Source organism: Agelaius phoeniceus, chromosome 17 (assembly GCF_051311805.1).
Source record: "Agelaius phoeniceus isolate bAgePho1 chromosome 17, bAgePho1.hap1, whole genome shotgun sequence".
Taxonomy (NCBI): Eukaryota; Metazoa; Chordata; class Aves; order Passeriformes; family Icteridae; genus Agelaius; species Agelaius phoeniceus.
In genome coordinates this window covers 7798130-7821077 of record NC_135281.1, presented here as the reverse complement: position 1 = coordinate 7821077, position 22948 = coordinate 7798130, and the positions used below count along the sequence as shown (strand labels likewise).

General features: G+C 41.9%; 1 protein-coding gene across 3 annotated transcripts in view; it reads right to left on the bottom strand.

Moving 5' to 3' along the window:
• The window catches only part of EYA2 (EYA transcriptional coactivator and phosphatase 2), an 87737-nt gene that overhangs the window by 45604 nt on the left and 19185 nt on the right, over nt 1–22948 (bottom strand). For all 3 annotated transcript variants that reach the window (XM_054644417.2, XM_077187400.1, XM_077187401.1), the window contains exons 2-3: nt 4280–4398; nt 587–635 (exon numbers count right to left, since the gene is read on the bottom strand). In XM_054644417.2, the coding sequence (XP_054500392.1) occupies nt 587–635; nt 4280–4388 (158 nt within the window). In that variant the 5' untranslated portion in view covers nt 4389–4398. The remainder of the gene's footprint in view (nt 1–586; nt 636–4279; nt 4399–22948) is intronic.

Genomic DNA, 22948 nt, shown 5'->3' with positions numbered 1-22948 from the left:
CAAGGAAACAGAAGGGATTAAGGAAACAGTTACTGCACATGGTCTTCTAGAGCACAAGCAGAACAGTTCTAGACATCTTGCTAAAATTACATTCAACACAGGATGCTGAATATTTTGGGAATTGAGAGGACTGAAGCAGAAGTTTGTTTTATGAACTATCAGATTAAGCCACCTAAATGCATGGCGGCTTTAAGAAAGTGCAAAATACGTGCAAGTTAAAAAAATAAAATAAAATCAACACTGATTTTTCATGTTTCATTTTGAGTTTGCCGAACAAGTGAGTGAGATGGGAAACCTCAGACATTTCGACACATCCCCTCTGTGGTTACTCATAAACACAACAATATTCAAACTGATAAGGTTTGGATCCCCAGAGCTACAAAAACACAGTTCACAGTACCTCAAACCTTATTTCACTCCATATCCAAGAAGATTAGGAACCAGCTACTTCCCTGTGCCAGAGACGTGTGGGGGAACAGGTGGATGGGCTTAGGGCAGATGTTTTTTAAGGTGACAGAAGTCTGCACAAAATGGCTGTTCAGCAAAACAGGGATTTTAAATTACAGCACTTGGCACGAGCACTCACTTTGTGGTGTACAGATGGAGAGGACACTGCGGTGCTGCTTTGCTGCTGCCTGGAAAACAAAATTAAAGGGTCTTAGATTTTCATTGTGTTCTGTTCTGTGGCCAAGCTGATACAATTGTTTTTACCACTGCTGGGTTGAGAAAAATATACAGGAATCAAAAGACTTTTTATTTTTTAGTTAATATTCCCAAGCTGAGGTAGGTAAGAAAGATATTCTCTGCTTCACAACAAATACAGATTTAGTTTTTAATTGAGGGTGATACCAGTTGATTGAACTACCAGTTTCTTCTTCTCATGGGACTGATATCAGTCATGAAGCTGGGCTTTGAAGCAATGACTCATATGCTAAAGGCTCTAAAAGCCAATACTATGATTGCTGAAGTGATTTAAGCTCACTGCACATTTTGATCTTTTGCTTTTTTTGGTACTCTCCTAGACCATGACTCACTTTCTTTAATGTCCATTAAAATATATCAAATAATAGTAAATATTAAAAATACAACATCATAAATCTCCTTAATTTGAATTTTTTGAGTTAACTATAGCATACCTTATTGAACTACCAGCAATCAAAAAATTACATCAGTAGAAAACCTATCATGCAAGTTATATGTGCAAGATGCCTTCTAATGGACCAAACAACAGTGTGCTGCAACACTACCAAAGAAAAATGTGCTACCAGCTTTATTCAGAGATAAATTTATATTTACCAAATTAAAAACTAAAAACAAACAAACAAACAAAGCGAAATGAAAACCTGCAAGTTGTACTGAAAATGTCATACCAAAATACCACCATGTACATTTTGCAGGTTGCCTCCACAGTGCCATCCAAACTTTGCTCCTCGGTTCCTGGCTGGAGCTGTCATTAATTCAGCACTACAAATGCCAAAACACTCTCACAATCATCAATAATGACAAGCCACAACTGATGCAGCCTCTGTGTCTGCTGGCTGCATCAATGCACACACCAGACTCACTGCACATGGCTTCTCCACACACCTCCAGTGACCAAAGCAGCACAACCTCCTTTGTTCAGACATTGGTCAGCTGGCAAATTAAACATTTAAACCATTTTTCATTTAATGAAATGTGCAAGCACATATAAAGTCTGAATGCATGCAAACAGTTCTGTGGGTTTGGGTAATTTGTGCTGTAAACATGGACAGAATGACCAAAAAGATCCAACATGCTCACATCTGAAATGTTTGCTCTTCCTGATTTAGGTCTCTCTTGAATATGGTTTTCACACACAACCCTTTTTCACAACATTTTACATGGCGTGATCATTTTATGCTATAACACAGAGATTACGCCAAACTATTTTTAAAATCACTGACATTTCATCTGGTAACTTTTTAGACTAAACTTCAATAAAAATTGCACCATCATGAGTCCTTACTAAAATATTAATTACTAGGTATCATTCTTTTTTTAGAATGTTAATTTATGTAATTAGTGGTGAAACCTCTACATACATAATCACTGACAGGATCACCCTAATCACTCACAGGAACAAAACCAAAACTCTTCAAACTCCTGCAACACTCCCACACCTTAGAAAAGTAAAATCCACCTGCAACCCTACCTTGCTTTCTGTGCCCATAAAATGTGGTACAGCAAGCTATTTCCCAAGCAACAGGCAGAGAGGTTTACTTTAAAATACTGATAGTGTTATAAAAATGCACACATTATTGACAAAGGATAACGTTATACACGTGTATCTATTCACTTACACATCCACAGAAAAAAGACTGAGTTTCAAACCAAAACTGGGCTTACCTGAGTCACCTTCAAACTCACTATGAAAAATTTGCTTTGACTTACCTGAAAGACAACAGTTTAGAAAATTAGATTTTCAGACTGTGAAAACAAGAACTACACCATTTCTGTCTGTCCCTCATTACCAAACAGATCTCCATGAAGAAATAAACATTTTAAAATTAATTTCTTTAATTCTTAATGGCTTTTACTCAAAAAGCCAGCAGAACAGTTTGAGCACAAACCTCATTTTTTGTCTCTTTGAAAAACACCACAGCATCAAATTTTTATTTTGGTACAGAGTAAATAAATTTGCCAAGAATTCCAAGTAGGAATTTACTGTGTGTGAATATGCAATATGCTACTGTCACTGACAAGAAAAGGAAAGTTGGTCCTACAGGCAAAATGTGCAAATTATATATTTTATATATATAATTTTTCAATTATATTGAAAATTATATTGATATAACTGCACATCTCATGACAAGCACCCATGAAAACAACAGGCCAGACAACTACATATACATCTAAATGAGTAAGTACTATGACTAGACTGGCTAAATTTAATACTTTATGTGTAATACAGAGCAGAAATTTGTGTGCATTTATTACATGAAGAGCTCTGTCAGTCTGAGAATTGTCAAACACACAAGTATTTTCCTGCTCTTCAAATTAACCCCAAGTATTTTCAAGGGAAAGAGCACAATCTTGGTAGCACAGGGGATCATTCTGTAGAAAAAACACTGTAATATTTCTATAAGAAACAAATCAATGTGAGCTGTCACTGGCAAAGTGGTGCTTCTGTGCTGGCTCTTATTTATACCCCATAACAAAAACAGTTCCTACACCAAGACTTTTACAAAATGATGTACCTAAAAATCATTTCTAGCTCTAATCTTTTCTGCAAACAGGACCATCTAAAAGGATGTTTCCTTTAATTCCTTCTGCTGCTTTTGTAAATAGGAAGCCACGATGGGCGTGATTTAACCATGCAATTCCTAATGCCTGAGCAAACATGCAAACAAAACATCTCCTGGCCTTCCAAGAGCCTCTAAATGAAGGGTTAAACATACTACTAAAACATAATAGCCAGTGCCTTTTCCTACCTCCCCTCTAACAGGAAGGCTGACAGATCCTGACCGCAGCAAACAATAGCTGGGATTGTACTAGCAAGAACTAGTTCAGCTGCATCACTTGCCAATAATTTTTTTAGCAGATTTAACATTCTTCTGTTTCCTTCACTTGAGCAGTACGATGGGGCAGGGGGGAGAAGGAGGAGAGCAGATAAATTTCCATCAGAGCCTCAACCACTGAAAGAATTTGTCCCTGGTACCTGCCAAATGTGAAACTCCAGAGCAGAGGCCAGCAGGGCTAACCATGAGGGGATGGCAGCAGTGGTCTCAGAGCCATGCAAAGTGGGGCACAGAGCTGCTTTGGCAGGAGGTTTCCAGGCTGCTCAATGCATTTCTGGGCCTGGGAGCCCCCACAGCCCCCACATTAACATCAGCAGCAGCAGCACAGCCACCCAAGCCCAGGGCTCACGTTCACATCACCACTGGGGCTCCAGCAAAAACTACCAGGTCTACACAAAATACAAAAATACAGTTTACACCTGCAATTCCTCCAGTGGAACAAAAATCTACACGTGCATGTGTGTAAATGCAGGCACCAACTATACACAGATATAGATTTACATATGAAATATTTCTATTCCATTTCATTCAAGCCATTGTGGAACTAAAGGATTCAACCACAACTGGTGAGTATAGAAAAAAAAAAAACAAAAAACAAACCCTCAAAAATCTCAGTTGCTCACTATACTGTAGAACTAATTGCCAGAAGCAGAGGCCTTGCAGTGGCCAGCTCCCTTTGGTAACATATATTAATTTATTTTATGTTAAAGCAGCAAACAGCAAGCAGAAGAGCAGCCTACCTTCTATGTCATCTGGAGCCGTGGCATAAATGTGAGAAAGGTTAAGCTTCAGTCTGTCAGGGCACTCTCTATTTACAGTCAGGCTGGGTGATATCACTAGATCTAGCATTTCCTTATACCTGAAGGAAAACAAAGGAAAAATACAATTTATTCATTAATTATGCATGCTTACTAATGATTCAATTTTTTTTTTCCCTAAGAGTATAAATATTAAAGCTGATTACCTAAACCCAGGCTTCATATAAATTCCACATAATAACATTCACTAAAGTTTTCATCAAAGGGAAATGCTGAATTAAAATGCAGTACTTGCTTCCTTGGAGATTACACCCATCTGATTAATGATTTCCCTTTCTGCCTGGATTTTGCCACACAAAAACAAAATTCCAGATTTCTCCTATGCCATCAAAGCAAGAATACACACACCAGTGTCCAGTGAGGCTGCAGAACAGACTGTAACAGGCTGAAAACGAAGCTGAGGGCAGTTAAGATCATTATCAAGTCTTACAAGGCAATGCAGTCAGGACTGGTGACAGGATCAGTTTTCCAGGGGACACCCAAGCCAGGCACCCCACTACAATGTCCTGGCCATTAGGTGGCAGTGATACAAGGACAGTCCCTTTCACATCAGCGACCTTCTCTGATGCAACCAACAACTTCAAATTAGCGACACCTAGGACTTGCATCTCTGAAGAAAAACACAATTCTTCAGGTGTGCACATGACCTACACCACCATGACAGCTCACAACCTCTGCATTATGGAAACAGTCCAGAAACAAGGACTACATCCTTATTTCAGGCCTTATGTATAAAATCAATAGGTGTATTCCTGTACACACCTCCATTTTCAATTCATGTGCCTACCTGCAGCTACAGACCTGTTCAGCTGCTTGCTTCCCTTGGAAGTGTTGGATATTTTGGATGGGTACAAAAGATGTCAGTAAAAGCACAGATTTACACACCTGTGTTTTGGTGAAGACAATGGGGTGAGTACAATAAGGTCTGGTACATTTTATACCTGCACAATTCCTTTTCTGCAAGGCAGATTTCCTTGACACCTTTACTCCCATCACGTTCTCCCCCTGTTCCCTGTGCAACCAATGCCTGTGTCTAGAACTGAAGAACACACTGGGCAAAGAAAACCTGGAGCTAAATTTCTCAATTAAATGTCTTCATTTCTTTTTAAAAACACACAATGCAATGGAAACCTATTTGGATTTTCCAAGACTAAACTTGCAGCTGTTGGCTCAAGCCCAGACCAGATGATGAACAGAGAACTCAAAGATTCTGTGCTGTTCTTTGCTTTCTGTGGCCACACAGAGCACAACCTCAGCTCAGCTCCCTGGAAGTCACTGGGTGGAATTAGGGCTATTAGGGGAAAGCATAACTGGGCTTTTGGACAGAGCAAGAGCTGATGGGGGAGAGGGAAGGTGGTGGTGAGGGGATCCTGGCTGAGCTTGCTCAGGCTCCCTCCCTCATCACTGAGTGTGGCTGCCAAGGCAGCTGGCACATCCCTGCTCCCTGAGCTGCACTGGGCAGGCAGCACTGGCTGCTCACAACCCACAGCACACCTAAAACACCCCAGAGTTACAGACAGCAGCACATAAAGCTGAAATCATCAGGCTTCTGCAATACCAATCTGTGTGTTCTGGGAGAAGCCAAGGGGTTTGTTTTGATTTTCTGTTTAAATACCCCTGTATGGCTTTACCAGCTTTGAGAAATAGAAAACCACAAACTTTTTATCTGAAGCTCCCCAATCTCTTTTATAAAGCCTGTGAGGGAGGACAAGTATTGTTAAGAACAAGCACAAACCAGATCATTTCATCTGTAACTAAAGAGAAAAACCAAAGCTAAATTCATTTTCATTTTCTCACCTGACAGCTGCCCAGACAGAAAAAAAAAAAAAATCAACAAAAAACCCATGAACCCTCTGTGAATTCATAGAACTACCAAAAATAGGCTGAAATGAAGAGGCATAAACATGTACAGTGCCCACAACCCCAATCCCCCTGTCCCCAGGTGGGATCTGGGATCTGCCTCCCTTGGAAATCCATGTGGGCATCTCATCACCCACACAGCCTCAATTCCAGAGGCTGGCAAAGGCTTCCCAAGTATGTGCCATGAAGGAGACCTTATGAGTGACCAGTGTGGTAGAAATGCTCTGGATCCAACACTTGTGTCATCCCTTTGTCCCCAAGTGCTACCTGTTTCAGATCTGCTAAGGAAACCAGAGCAGCATAAAAATCAGCTCTGCAGCTGCATCTTTGTTGCTGGTGGGTCCCAAAGGGTTCCACCTTCAGATGTGCCCTTGTGAGAGGAGCACAGCTGGCTCCCCCACCCTGCCTGAGATACAGAGGAACTGAAAATGCAGAAGCACAGAGCCACCAAGTGTGCCCACAGCCAGTGCCCATGTGTGGAAATGCAGCAAGGAGGCAGATGTGTGCAAAGATACAAACAAATCATCCCCAGGTGTAAAAAATCCTGCCCAGAGCTGAAACAACAATCCATGACTCCTCACTCAACTCAGAACACAGCTCACAAGAGGCTTCTTCACTCAGCACTGCAGGAAGCTCTGCTCCATCGGTACCAAAGCCCTGCAGGGCAGTAAGGGATGGTCACAACCCTTCTTCTGCACACTGAACTTGTGCCAGAGCTTCTTCTCCAGAAAAGCCAGCACTCTCTTGCTGGCACAGCCAGGCTGCCACACAGAAAGGGCTCAGGGAGAATTTTGTGGTGCTTCTCAGTGGGGCAGAGCAAGGCATGAGCTACGGCTCCTAATGCTCTCTGAAAACAGCAGGGTGGGCAGGGGCTTCTTCCCAGAGGATTTAAGGAATTTGTTTATTCAAATCCACCAGCACCCAATTAAATTTTGTCTGCATGGCTGAGAAGGTGGGGTTCCATTTTATACAAGCTTTTCCTTCCCACTCTGAGCACCATCTCCTTTCTTCTCCCCTTCCTCAGTGCTGTCCCTGAACTGAGGGGAAGCTCTGCTGCCCCAGACCCTGTCAAGCTGGGGCTGTTCCACCTTGTTTCTCAGATAGCTCATACCCTTCAGCATAATCCAAACCCCCATCACTCATGACACTGCCCAGGCTGTTGCCAAGTGAACAGGAGCAGATGTTTAAAGGGAAATGATCTTTTATCGTGATTAATGCACTTTAATTACATCATTGTTCAGAGATTTCATTAGCTACTCTCTGCCTGATGGTTCTTCTACTGGTTTTGTTCTGTTCACTTTTGCATTCACCAAGTCACATTGTATTTTCCTGTTTTTTCAGCTCTCACTTTAGTTTAGAGTCTGCATTAGTTGCATGTACAAACAGGTAACTTTTCACAGAGCTGCCTGGCTGGCTGTGCCTGTCACGTCTGAGTGCTCTTAGTGGCTTTGCCTGTTTTGCACGCACCATTTACTGATTTATTCATGTGTATTTCTTGCCTATGGACTTCTTGACAAGAGTTTCTGAAATTCCAGTTTTAATGATGGCAAGCTACAGAAAACAGTCAAATAATGGAACAGGGCTGGTATTTAAAACAGTAAATGACATGCTGGAGTGCAACTGATGAAAATATCAGGTCTTTGTTTTCTTTTTAGAGAAAAAACATTTTCTGGCTTAAGCAGTGTACAGTAAATCAGTAATAAAGTTTGCTGAATATGAGCTTTTATTAAAACCAGTGATGGCAGCATCTAGCATGCAGGGCTGACAGACATCTGGAAGAGCTTTTGGCTGCTACAATTAAGAAGAACCTTGTGTGAATTTGTTGCTCAGCTTTTCCATTAGAATCCCCTACTCAAACCCCAGTATTTTGCCCTGAAAGTTAGCCCGCAAAATCTCTGCCAAAAACAGAAACTTTTTTTCTAATGTTTAGGAAGGAAAAAATAGAAATATAAGGTTTTTTTTTTTCTTTTCAGTCATTATGAAACTAGGAATGCCAGATTAAACAATTTAAGGTTTCAGATTTTTGACTGAGGTGTTGGGGCAACTGGCAAATCCTCTGTTCTTTTACAGAGATGTTTGGAAGGCAGTGATTCCAGACCCCAAGTCAAGGCAGTCAAATGTGTGCTGAAGACAGAACTCCTGAGTGATTCAATCTCTCTCCAAATTACTCAAAAATGGGTGTCCAATGCCATGGAGGGACCCAGTGTGATGCCTTTAAGTTTTAGCTTTCTTATTTTACAGATTCTGAACTTCACATAGAGTGTTAGCAAGTTCTCCTCACAGTTCAGTCACACAAAACAATCCTTTTTCAGCCTGAGAACTAAGGACACCATTGCAGCTTCAGGCCCAAAAAGTGCAAACAACAGCAAACTGAGGAGAGCAATCTGGGAGGATGGGACTGCATAACCTGAGCTGGAATTGCACAACTGACCCCAATAAGGAAATGGACCAAAATTTATAAAAGTGTGAAAACTCAAGACCCATCATCCACCTTGGGTGGAGCTGTGGCCAGGCTCCTGTACTGCCCAAGGAGAATCCTGTGAAGGCCTTTTAATAAATCCCTTCTTTATTCCTTTAACTCTAGGTAGCCTCTCAAGGCATCAGGTGTGCAGACTGAGCCTGCGAGGTGATGAGAACTCCCTGGATCATAATTTGAGAGGGTGGAAGAGGAAACCAAAAATGGCATTGTGGGCAGATGGAGCCTCGCCACAGCTCTGCCCAGCACGGCTGACAAGGCAGAAGGCACCAGCAACAGGTCAAGGAGTTTCCTTCCAAAGCCTGGGGCTCTGCTGCTCAGGCAGAACCTGCATCCTCTCTCAGCCTGCTCCCACGTGTTATTAACATCAACCCACAGGACACTAAAGGCAGCTCAGGGCATTTCCATCCTCCCTGAGGAGGCAGGGGGCTTCTGCCTGGGAATCTGCGCTTCTCACCCATCTCTACCCCAGTTCCAGGGTGAGAGGACAGAATTCTGGCTTCAAAGTGTACCTGAATGGTAAAAAATAGTTCAAAGGAGAGCTTTCAGGGCATTTTCAGCAAGTAAGACACCTGGGCAGTATGAGGTACCAGGTGAACTCAGTGGCCAAGTGATTGAGAGATTTCAGAGGGAATATGTGCAAGGAAGAGCGGGGCATTTCCCCAAAATGACAGCAGCCTGCAGGAGGGCATCTGAGCAACAGAAAGGACACTCAGGAGGAAAAGACACGAAGGGGGGAAAGCTGGCATGGGTGTGGGAAAAAATGAGAATGAGCTCTGCATCTGCCATCAGTGAGGGAACTGAAGAGGTGGGAGCCCTGCAGGTGGAAAAGCAAAATTCCTCCCCTTGGGAAAAACCTGCCAGAGCCTACAGGGGAAAGGACAAGTACTTCAAGGCAGTGAGAAATTGCAAAGTTTCTCAGAAATTATGCTCCCTGCAACAATCCCATGCAATGATCTTCTCAAGAATTTTTACTTGTATCTGGATGGAGGCCAAATACAAGCTTAAACCACCAGATCTTCCTAAACATATGCATATGCCAGCACAGAGCCCTAGGCAGGAGTGGTACAAGCCAAGTCCTCTGCTTTCAGCTCTGCTGGGAAGGGGAGGAGTAGAGACAGAGATTGCAGCAGAATTGCAAGAGTCACATTTTTGTCTTGCTGCTGTGACTTTATCTGTTTTTAATTAGTTGATCAACTGCTTTCATCTTTCTACCCTCCTAAAAAATGGTGCAGATTGCTAAGAAATACTTGATGATTCCAGTGGTATTCATCATTAAAAAGATGACAGCCCCACTTTATTTCAGAAGTGAATCACATGCAGAAAAATCTGAAGATGGCTTTCTCACTCTCTGATTCAGAGAAAACAAACAAACCCCATCCCTGTCCTAAAAAGTTTGGGTTTAATTCATTCCTAGGAAATACAAGATTAATTTTTTTTCCCCATATGGATAAAATTTTCAAAAGCACCTGCTATGCCTCATTAATTTCCATTGGGAATTAAAACTTCTACTGTTTTAACTCCATGGGAAGCATAGTAGCTTAGGCAGCGTTGCCAAGACTTTTGGTAGCAAAATTCTGCTCCCAATTTTACTTTGCTCCTGTACAAAAATAAAGGAATCATTCATAAGCAAAGAAAACAGTATTATCTTGCAGCCACCTTCCACATGGTATAATCATAGGGAATTTCCCACACTGAAGATTTTGGCTACTTCTATCCCCACATTTCAAAAGCAGAGGAAAGTAATTTCATTTCCTCTGTCAGTACATTCCTCCCCACACTGTTTGGCCATTCTTCTCCCCATCTATAATAGCTTCTTTGTTCCATTTCAAAAACTCACAAATGCTTCAGCAGGTGAAAGCCACGACCCTGTTTTCTCTTTTATAATGAGTCTTAGTTCACCCACAAGTACATCTGATAGATGCATGCAGGAAAAGCCTGGACAGGCACCAAGCTAAACCTGGGCTGGCATTGATGCTCACGTCCAGGGCTGACAGCACAGCCTGGTGACAAGATGTCCTTTCAAGGTGCCCTGCAGGGCAGATCCCTTGGGCTGTTTGTATTCCTGAGAGCTGCTTTATACCCGTGTAACTGCACAATAAAGGCAGCAGCACTTGTCTGGATTTACCATTGCCCAGCCTGTTTCAGACACAAAAGAAAGGGGAGTCCTCACTGTGGCTGTAGCACACATGGCAGAGCCTCCAGCACGTGTTATCTCAGGCTGAGGATGAAACCAAGAGAAACAAGAAAAAAATTACACGGTAGGTAAAGAAAAAACCAGCTTGGGTTAACATTGAGATTTTCAAATTCCTCCTTTTTTTTTAGAAAAAAAGAAGTGTTAATTCTAAACAAGTTTAAGAAAAATAACTGAGAAAAACCAACAAAATAGACCAATTCTTTCACACTTCTGAAACCACTATTGTTTAAAAATAACCAAAGTATTCCATCAACTTTAAAATCTTTCCCCACATGGTTTCTGTGTTTTGTCTTTTTTTTTCTTTAAATGAGAGAGTCTTTTTTATCAAAATTTTACTTTCACTGGAAGTTTTCTGTCTTGCTCTAACCCATAGACCAGACAGTGAAAAACAGATGAAAATTCCTGTCTCATGAATTTTTTGAGCCACATCAACTTTTTTTTTTTTTCTTTCTTTCTTTTTTGGAAGGAAAGTCAGCCTTAAGATTTTTCAGTGCTTGGAACCGGCACAAATAATTGCATGCCTTGTTTCCCTGGAAGTCCTGAATTTCCAGAAGCATTGACTTGCTTCACCAGGCTTCCTCACCTGCTATTCCAGTCTGCTTTTCACTGATTTTTCTTTAAATATATTATTTTTTTCTTTAAATGCAGTATTTATTTTTTATCTCAGACCTGTTAATTAAAAAAAAAAAAAGTAGGGTGTCTTCATATAAATAAATGTTTTTACTCCTCCCAGCAGGGCTTCACTACTGCCTCCTCCAGGTGCTGTTTTCCTGATTCCCCTGCAGACACAGCAGACTGAGATGAAAAAGAGGCATGAGCTGGGCTGGGATTCCCCTGCCTTTCCTGCAATTAAAATGGGAGAGACTGAAGGAAGACAGAGCAGAGGGAGCAGCAGCATTTTCTGGCTGAGCAGCCCACAGGAGAGGGGATTCAGTGCCCATAGAACCCCCCAGGACAAGGCACCTTCACCATTCATTCTGAAAGCACTCTGAGAGGCTCAATTCAAATTGAAAATTCGAATGAGCTCATGATGGGGTTCACAGCAGAGAGCTTCAACCTGTCAGCCCCAGCAGAAACACATTGTGACATTGGCTGGAGTCACTGGGTCTTTTAAAATCCATTTCAGCCACAGTATTTCACTTATTCTAAGTCAAAATGAGAAAGTAGAATTTTTCACAATGCCTTTTTTGGGTCTGTTGGATCTATTTGCCAAGTGGAGCAACCCTTGCAAAGTTATTATTTTCCAAAGCATAAAATTACTCAGCTTTCTTACTGTGAACAAGCAAGTACCACAGAGGATACATTGATAAAGAAACACTGTGAGCTTACAGCCTACAATGACTTGAAATATATAATTGTATGTGTATGCATACATACAAAAGTACATAAATAATCTCTTTCAGCTTCCACATTCCTATCTGACATTCACAAGCTTTTTAAATTCATCACACCTCTTCCTATTCAGATCCCCCAGGCATGCAAGGGCTGCATGTGACTGCAGAAAACCACTCCAGCAGCTCCAGCTGCAGAATTAGGGCCCTTCATGTGAAATAACTGTTTCCAGAGTCAGGGCTTCCCAAACCAAGGGCTGCAGAGTCCAGCTCATGACAATTGTCACTATTTAGGCACCTCTTTCCACTTCGAAGAACTACATGTTTTACTCCTTCTCCTAAGAATCACAAGGGCTAAAGACACAAATATATATATACACACACACACATATATATATACACACATATATATATACTCACACACATATATATATGTGTGTGTGTGTGTGTATATATATGAATTGAGTATATATATATATATATACTCATATATGTATATATATATGTATATATATATGTGTATATATATGTATATATATATGAATTGAGTATATATATATATATATATATGAAATTAGAGTTTATTCCCCTCAGTTTTCTGCTTTCTCCTCACATGTCATGCTGAGTAAAGAGCAGAACATGAAACTCTGATCTTACCAGGAAAAAAACTCATTTTCAGGTGTGTGTGTGTGTTTGCAGGGCCTCATTTTGTAAAATATTTGCATCATCAATACACTGTAACATAAAGTCGTTACATAAGCAAAATTAAGCATCCAGAAACTACTTCAGCTCTACCATACCAGAATGAAGTGGAGACAATAAAGCACTGAACATCACAAAAAAAAACCCCAAACATCTGCTTCAAATAGTAGTGGAAAATCACAGAGAACAGAGCTTTCCTTGCTTATTTGTGGAGCCTTGGGCACACCTGCCCAGACTCCAGTGGCATGAGAGAAACTACTTTCAGGCAGTCATTTTTGCAAAACTAACTATTCAATGAGGCACCTAATAACTTCTCTGAAACTCTATTTAATGCAGCAGGACAAGAGAAATCATCCCAAGATGCAGAGGGCTTGGGAGGGGAAGCACCTCACACAGCACACAGCTGGAGCAGCAGGGCAGCAGCAATTCTATCCCTGCACAGTTTAATGCAGGGAAAGTTGGCCATTAGCTGGAACAAGTGCCAAGGGAAAACATTTTCCAGAAAGTTTAGAACATTTATACCACCCACATCCTAACAAAAAACCCCTCATTCAAAAGGCAGTGATGCACGAAGCTGCCACAAGCCCCAGGGTGTGAGCAACTTGGTCTAGTGGCAGGGGGGCTGGAACAAGATGATCTTTAAGGTCTCTTCCAACCCAAGCCATTCTATGACTCCCTGAAGTTCCCACAGAAAAATCAATGTATTAGAAAATACTTGCTCAGGTTGCTTCAGAAAGAATACTCTGACTAAAACCCACAGGTAAGTGTGTGCAAGAAAAAGTGGTGCTCACTAACACGGGAACAGCTCTCACAGAGGACACAATGAAATAAATTCTGCATAGAGAAACAGCAGATCAAACCCTGGTGTGAGACTCACAAATCCTGGGGTTTCCTCCCTGCTCTGCCCCAGGTAACTCAGCTCATTCCTGGGCGAGTCCTTTGTGCCACCACTGGGCTTCCTGGCCTTTGTGTCTTTCCCTGCAGAAGCTGCAGGACAAGTATTATTCCTCTTTATGCATGTGCAGCATTCACCAGTGCAATGCTGTCCTACTGTCTGTGAGACCTCCAGGCACTGCAGGATTAAATAAACTGCAGCAACAAAAGATATATATATATATATATAATTTTCCCTAGAGCTGCAGTTTACCTTGAAGTAACACTACTGAGTTCTTCCAATCACTATGAGACTGGGCAAGTTTCTCAGGACTACATTAAGGCCTCTGTAAAATTGGGAACTACAGTATAAATTGCCAATTAAGCTCTTTTTAGGGGCTGGAAAGTCCTCTGAAATCTTGAGGTGGAACCTGTTACAGTGCTGGAGTATTGATATCCATGCAATGAATAATGACCAACGTGAACATGAGACAGCCAAGAAGGAGGCGAGGCACGAGACCTGGCCTTCAGGGCATGTTCTCTCACTCATTTTTGGTCCAAAACCTCTCCATTCCCAGACTATGAGAATTTCTTCACCATTTTGATTTACTTCTCAAACCTGTCAGAGTCCTGCAATGGCTCCAGCAACCCACTAAGAAGGGTAGGGCTGCCCCTTTATAACAGGCCTGTGTCAGCACCTCCGTTCTCAGCCTGTAAAGGAGGAGCACTTGGGGAATAATAATTCAGAAAGAGCTATGGGAAAAGAACTATGAAATGTAAGTTAGCAAAAGGACTTTGGATGTGAGGGAAAAGTCTAGGATAACAGCACAGGTGAGGCTGGAGTGAGAATGACGTACTCTCTCCTTGGTTAAATCCCTCAAGTCAGACTTTCTGGGAGCAGAGAAGACAGCACAGAGCTGTTGTGTATGTAGAAGGTTGAAGAATCTCTGACTGCCTCGTTTTCCTTACCAGCAGAAGAGCAGTGATGGTGATATGACTATGGCACTCTGAACAGAACTGCTCTGTCAGTGCTACAATTTGTGGAAATACCAGGTTCACAAAGTTTGGACCACTCTGTGATCAACAGTGAATTTCTGGCTGGGTCATCTTCAAACATGCTGAGCCAAACCAGTTAATCCTTATAATATAACAAGAGCTGCTCCCCTCCTTTTGATGCTGCTGAACACACTCCTGTCCACAAACGCTGTAGGCAAGGCTGGTCCAGCACTGCAAATGCTGCTGCTCACTCAATACCTTTAACCCTGAAGCTGCTTCCCAAATGCATGGCCTGGATGAGGAAATCCAACTGTACTCTGATACACCTGCCCCATTTAGATACCAAGTAAGTCAGGTTTCCAATCTGGATTTAGCAAATATCTCGTTACATAAATCAGATTAATGAACTTCTAACATTCCCTTAGTCACAGTCCTTCCTCTTTGAGAAGAGCAGAGCATAGTCCTGGAAGAGAGGCTATCACTCAGCTGAACTTCAGGAAGTTATCCTTCCCTCCTCTTCTTCATAGATGTAACAAAAGCCACCTTCTCCCTCCATTTTTGACTCGTAATAAAATAAAAATTAACTGTCATTATGAATAATATTTCTGTAGTGAAAGTTGGTTACCTCACCAGCAGGAATACTGAAATGTCAAATTTTTTGTTCCTCCATCTAAAACTGAAAGGCTCAAAAGGGACAAATTGAATCAAGAGGTTGGCTGACAATGGCAGTTTATAGATAAAAATACAGCAGATTTCTTGTTTTAAAGAGCTACAGCACAACAGCAGTGAGCAAAATAGCACAATGTAATTGCTACTTATCTTGGAGATGTTAGGAGAAAAAAGGACAATAATCAAAAGCAATGCTTGAGCAAACTGCACTTTGTTACTCATACCAATTAATAGTGTGGAAACAGCCAAGGGGAACAGAATCTACTCAGAGCAAATGCTCACAATGTTTTCCTTGATATTAACTCCATTAATAATTTGTTTCTGTGGGTATTTGAAAGTCAGGCTAAAATAATAACACAGGAATAACAAATGGGACAGCATGATTCACTTTGTATGTTCAGGTGGGCCAAGGTCTGATTTCCTATGAGTTTTGGTGGGATAATAGGCTGAAGCTTTTTTCTTTAAGCCCAGGTGAAAGTTAACCCGGGCCCGAGTTCCCAAAGCTGTTGGTTGTTAGGTTTATTTTCAAGGCAGAGGGATGGAATTTTTGCAGGGATAACCAGAGGATATTAACAAAGAGGAATCACAGAGATCCTGCCATCCAGTCACTGATGCTCTGCACGAGAGCACGGAAGTGAAAACCCCAAATAAAACAAACGCACCAACCCAATGCCATGCACACAAATGTCCCTGTTTTCCTTTGCAAAGCCTGATTTGATAATGAAAAACACTTCCTGGAAGTGCCATTTTATGATATTAAACAGGCCTCAAATAACTTAACAAAGTACAGAGGGACACTGACATTTGAACTGCAGGAGTTTTGTTTTCCGTCTTGTTTTTCCCCACTGTGAATGTTGCGTTTGAATAACTGAAATTTTTAAAATCTCTTTTCCTCCTTTCAGCATGATGTAATGCAAGTGTTGCACAAGAATAACAATGTAGAGCTACTGCTGCTGGAGCCAAGTTTGGCACCAAGAGAGATTAGGGTTGGCACCATGCACCATGATCTTTAAAATAAATTTGGCAGCCTTGCTCTTGCCACTGCTGCCATAAACAGCAGTCAGGGCAGTAAATGGAAAAGTGCTGAAAGAGACCGTGAGTTTGTGACTGGAACAAAGATGCCCATTAGCCAAGCACTTAATCTAACACCTTCTCATATATGAAAAGTAAAGAGTTTTACAATGGCGTGTCAAAATTAGCAGCAGTAGCAGGGACCAGAGTGTACCATAACAGTGCCTTTCATCTGTCCATCACACCAAATGGAGCCTCCACAACCCATCAGCCAGCTACCTGTCAGCCAGGAGAATTAACATGCACAACTGCAAGTTCCACCAGATTATTCAAAGAAAAATACTTGATCCATACAAGAGCACATCTGTCTCAACAAATTTTCTCTTTCCAGTACTTTTCAGTTATGCTTTCCCAGGAGGACATTTGCTCCTATTCAGTGATGCTGGAACAGTTCTCTGGAAAGAGACACATATGTGTGTTTTTCTTCTTTAAATGCAGATGGAACAGAGGAGAAATGCAAGGTTTCCTCACTGTATCCCTCCTGGCTTGAACTGAGTGAGCGTGGGCTGATTTTCTCTGCTCTATAAAAGGAGCCTGATGATTTGTGATGTGGACATCTGTCTGCAACTGGACAGATGCCACCAGCTTATTTCACACAGACAACTAGACAGCCGTGTAATAGCAGCATCTTTCAGTTGCTACTTCATTTTTTTTTTTAAGAAACCTTACTACCTAGCAGAAGAGTTCCATATTCCATCCCAAATTTCACTAAATTTAAAAATCCTTGAAGCACCAACTCTCAAATAAGGGACCACCTTCACCTGTGAGATAAAAGTCAGAAGCATGTGTGGTGCTGTGACAGCTTTTTGTCACTTGGTTAGCACTGACATATGTCAGAACATTCCAGGCAGATTTCAAGCAGTAACTTTCACCAGCAGTACCAACAAGCACTCCTAATGGGATAGCCAGCATGGTATTTGTGTAGGGAGGCACACACAAGTTACAGGCTCCTTTTGCAGCTTTGTTTTAAGGTGAAAATGCACTTTTCCCCTCACTACCAAAAATAAAACAAAATGAAAAAAAGAGGGTCTGATTACTATGGCCTAACTTATTTTCTGATGGCTTCAAATTCTTAAAAAATCCTGTCAAATCCAAAAACAAAGGGCAACTTTCAATGGCCACAAACCATAGTGTCTTTTATCAGATGTTCACAGCTTCAGTGACCAAACCAGCATCTTAAAGCCCATTTTGTTTCTCTAATGAGTGCTTCCCTCCATCATATTATACAGCACTTACCCTTGGGAGCCCCAGTGGAACTCTCAAGAAGCCTCTCTGTGACACAGCTCCTCACCTCTGAGGCCACCTGCCAACAGCAACCATTCAAGCCCAATTTGGGACTGCTGGGAGCAAGAGGGATCCAAACCAGCAAGAGGCAACTGTGCCATTCACAGATAATTCCAGATAATTCCTGGCATGGAACAGAAAATGGCAGCTCCTGGAGTTTGTTCAGATAATCTAAGAAAAGAGTTTTATCATCTGTACAGATTAAAAAATCCAGCTGCAAGTAAAAGGCGACTTTCACTGCTTGGATATTTGAGAGCAAGCTCACATGTGCTATGGAGAAGGTGACTGCCTTAGAATTAAAATCCAGATTTGATCTGCAATTTCCTTAGCTTAAAGGCAAATTTCACTCACACACACAGGACTTCAAAGGCCTTCACCTTTCCACAGCCCAGAGGAGCAGCCTGACAGCCTGGTTCAACAGTGGATGTGTTTCCTGACATTGGATTAACTTCAGCTCATCACCTTCAGTGTAGCTCCTCTCTGACACTTTTATGGAGTAATTTCCAGCACAGACAAAAGAACCAAAGTCATTTCTTGCCTCCAGCTACTACAGATATGTCCAAGTCACTCACAAGCAGCATGCAAAGATGCTCTTGCTGACTCCAACTGTTTGCAGCAAGGAGCTTCCAGAAAATTAAAAAATAAAATCAACAGTGCAAAATACAAGAATGCAGTGCTTGGCTTCCAAAAGAAATACAGCAGCTCACCTCTTTTTCCCCTTCACAGAAAATCAGATAACTCTAGTGAAAAAAACAAGGAAAAAGGTGACTGTGCCTAATTTCAGATCATGTTTTGATTTTTTTTTTTTAATTTGTGTATATACAGGTGTAATACAAAAATTGGAGCAAAGATATCTGAGCTCAAGCAAATTACAGTTCTACATTAATTTCCCTCAATTGCTAATTAGAGAGCCACCTTAAAATACTAACACAAATAGAATTTTTATTAGAAAAACAATTTACTTTATTTCTCTTGAGTGGAATTGTCAGAAATGGCAAGTTGGATGCCATGATCCAGTGGCCAGGGCTCTCATAAGGAGATTTGGATTCAGCCCCGTGTCAGCCACAGTTTTCCTGTTACCAGAGTAGTTTACAAAGCCAACTCCTATTTAACCTGCTTGCCTCTATTCCCCTCCTCTGTAAAACAGGGGTTTCTGCATTTTTCCACTTCTGAGCATGTTGAGCTCAAAATTATGAAGATTACACCCTGCACTCAGGTAAATCAGCACAAGGATATGAGGAAGAAAAACATAAAAACACCAAAGACAGAAAAGCAGCCCTACACCTACAAAAAATGCCATGAAACCAGTGTATTTCTGACTTTTGCTTACCACTTCAGAACCTTTCTCTGCTCATAAAATGCCATGAAAAATGCCACGAAACCAGTGTATTTCTGACTTTTGCTCACCACTGCAGAACCCTTCTCTGCTCTTGCCCCCGCAGGGAGCAGGCACTGCCTGCAGTTGTCAGCACCAAACTGAAGCCCAAGTCTCACATTCCTACTCCCTCCTGGACCACATAGCATCCCTGCTCATTCCAGCACCCAACTTGTGCATGGCTGAACTCCCCCTGTAATGCACATTTGGCTGTGTAACTCCTCATGTCACTGCAGCTGGTCTGGCCCTGTCTGGAGCAGGAGGTGCCAGGTTTGAGCATCTCCTGCTCGCACATGGGGCATGACCAATGTGCTAACCCCTGGACAGCTGCTGGCTTTACAGGCTGTCATCACAAAGGCTGCCTGTGTGCCTGCTTGCAGGGGTTTGGCTCTTTAGGAGCCCAGAAACTGCCTTCATTCGGTTCAGCTGCAAATTTAAGCGTGGAACTGAAATGCCGCAATGAAGAGAATCAGCCTTGCTTAGTTCAGCTTCTAATCACAAACTAACACTGGGGCATCACCTGATGTCTTCAAATCCTGCACTTCAAACACAGTTTCTGAAGGTTCACAGGGTGCACTTTCAGCAATAGATATTGCAGAGGAAATGGGTGCAAAGATTCCAAACTGCAAGGTCTCACAGGGGAGGAGGACAACATGTGCCAGAACCTCCACCTCCTAAACTCACCTAGGAACTGCTTCCTTAGTGTTCATGTGCCAGTGGGTGAGAGCTAAGAAAGAGAAAAATTGTTAAGAAAATAGCACAAAATAAGAGGAATGTGTGGCACAGAAGTAAAACTGCTCCTGGGATGAGAGCCTGAGAAAAGCCTTTGGAAATGCTGTGGAGTACTACTGAAAAACAGCATTTCTGAAACCTTTCTGTGCACTGGATAAAAAAATAAAAAACCAAACCAAACTAACCCAAACAAAACCCACAAAAACTTTCAGTACAATTTCTAAACAAACAAAACAAGTTTCTGCTAGAATTACACTCCATCTATTTCCCTCTAATTCTTGTGGACTGCCCACAAGAACTTGAGTTTCTGGCTTGTTGGAGAGAAGTTAACAACATCTAATGGAAAAAGGCAACGTTTTCCTTGTCCTGCCACATACCACTTTGCCAGTAAATATGTGAGACAAATAATATGAAAAGCACATACACACACCTTAAGCAAAAGTCCAAGTTTTAAGAACAACAGCCTGACAGTGAAAGCTGTAAGAGTTAAGATTTTTCTCAAGGCTAAGCATACATTTTTCCATGCAAGCAGCTGAATCATGGATATTTTAAAGAATAGTTTATTAAGCACAATATAGCATATCTCCTACTCAGCTCTATAAAATGTGTCCAGTGCTGCACAAAGCATTAAAAAGCATTTAAATCAGGAACTTGCTGGCATCCACTGGCACAGCAGAAGAATTGAGAGAACTAATCTAACAGCTGTCTGGAAATACAGCAGATTTATACCAAGGGTTTAGTCATTAACTGTAGTTATCTGACTTACACCAGAACACTGAATGAGCAGTGGTGGTCTCTAGATTAATGCAATGTATGGCAACCCCCAAAATACAGTCCTGGCTCCAGGATGCTGAAATTAATTGCTCTGCTTCTTAGTGGAAGCATTCCAGTCTGGTTAATAAAAAAGTGGAGTCAAAGGAAAAAGCCAAATAAAGGCTATATACAAGTCAGTTTGTCAAATACCTGTGCACAGAATGGGTTTATTAGTCTTCTGCATTGCTAGAGAAATGAATTTTCAGGCTACACACAGCAACTGAAAAATTGGCATGATTTAATAGCTCAACACTTATTTTGGCTCCTGGTATACATTTGTATTTATTTTTTAAAGGGAAAAGGAGATAACACCAGAGAAGCAGAGGGACAAACAGCATCCTTAGCTGTATGGAAACTTACCTCTAAGTATGCATTTGAGACTGCAGTGTATGGCAAATATTGCTAATTGGGTTAGAATTCAAACGTCAAGTCTGGTGAATTCAAGGGAAAAACAGTTGTGTGAATACCACAAGAATCTATTAATAACTGAGCATGTAAATGAAATTCTAGAAAGGCTGGCAAAATTACCTTTGGTTACACCAAAACTTTGGGCTCCTGCCAAGGAAAGCTCTATGGTTTCTGACATGAGTACTCAGGTGGGTGGAATTCCAGGGGAACTTCACTCCAAAAAGAGGTTTTCCTGTGGTACCTCCTAACACCTCCACTCTTCCTGATGCCCATGTGCTCTCCGGGGCTGGAGCAGAGCTGAGATGTTACAGACTTGGGAGGCACCTGGAAAACCTCCCGTGGATAACTCTGGTGAGGGATGACACTGAAGGTATCAGAAGCAGAAATCACGCCACAGCCTGCCAACAGCAAGGCAAGCTGCTGAGAAGCTTTTCACTGTCATTCTGCTGAACAGTTTTTAAAGACTGATATTTTTAAGGACTGCTATCAAGGACAACACTGAGGTAATGTGAAAGCTGAGCCTGGCTGCTCCTCTCCACCTCCCATCCCCCGGGACCTTCTCCCTGCCGTTTATTTGGCGCGGAGTCTCATCCAACATTGCTACCCAAGAGTTCCTGAGCACGATTCATTTGCTAAGGATACAAATCTCCAAACAGCACGTTAGTCCTGCTGATGATTTATGAAATGCCAGAGATCATTCTCTCACCAGTGATAAGCTCTTGGTTTTGTATGAAACCTCTTGCAATTTTCTGAGGCCATTCTTGACTCTGCATCACACCCAGACAGGGCAGGGGCAGAGCTGCAGCAAGGATTTCTGTAATGAACTGCAGGTTATGTATTCACACAAATAAAACAGAGGGTCAGATTATGAATTCTTGCATACTTCCATATGTAAAGAGCTCAGAGTGTGCTTTGGAGCAGGGACAAGCCTCACTAGGCAAACACTCTGTTTGGGCTGTTCTCCTCCCAGGATGCAAGCACTCACCAGCAACTGCAAAATTAGGCAACGTTTCCTTTTCTCAACTGCTCAAAATATTGTCCTTGGCGCCCCATGGCCCGAGATACAAGAACAGGGAATCCAAACACAGTCTCAGAAACTTCAGTAGTTTTTCGTATTTCTTTGCCAGACATTGTCTATGCTGTACAACCCACCTGAAACCCACAATACCCCAAGAGTTACTCAAATCCCAGCACACCCTTGACCAGAAGACACTAGTGATACCCAACTGTCCTCAGCCATGATTTTATTCCTTTGATCAATGACATACAGATTCTGCTTTTCTTTTACAAGCAACATTTGCAGTCAGCTTGTGTTTCCTTGTGTTCATTCTCCACAATTATGCAGCCTGTAAGTTATTTTTACCTATGTGGAATAACCACAGATAGCTGAAAATATTTAAGATATGAGATCTTCACTATGACCAGCCAAGAATCCTACAGCTGCTCTTTTTGTTCTGACAAGTTAGCCCTTGCTTAACAAAAACACTTCAAAACTGGAACAGTTGGGGTTGATAGGACAATTTTTGGAACTTTTCCTCAATCTTAAGGGCTGGCATTAGCTACTAATTCCTGTAACAGGAGGCTACCACGAGACATCTCTGCTGAGTTCCATTTGTTTTCCTGTTGCCTCTCTCCCCACTGCATTTACTTGTGCTGAGACAGAGCTGGAGCTCTACCCAGCTCTGCTGTCTCTAAAAGAGGACATTAATTTGATTTGTAGGCATTAATCAGCATGCCATCCCTCGGGGTGTGCATGCCCAGGGTTAGCCAGGGGGATTTTCCACTTGTGGTGCCTCCAAAGTCA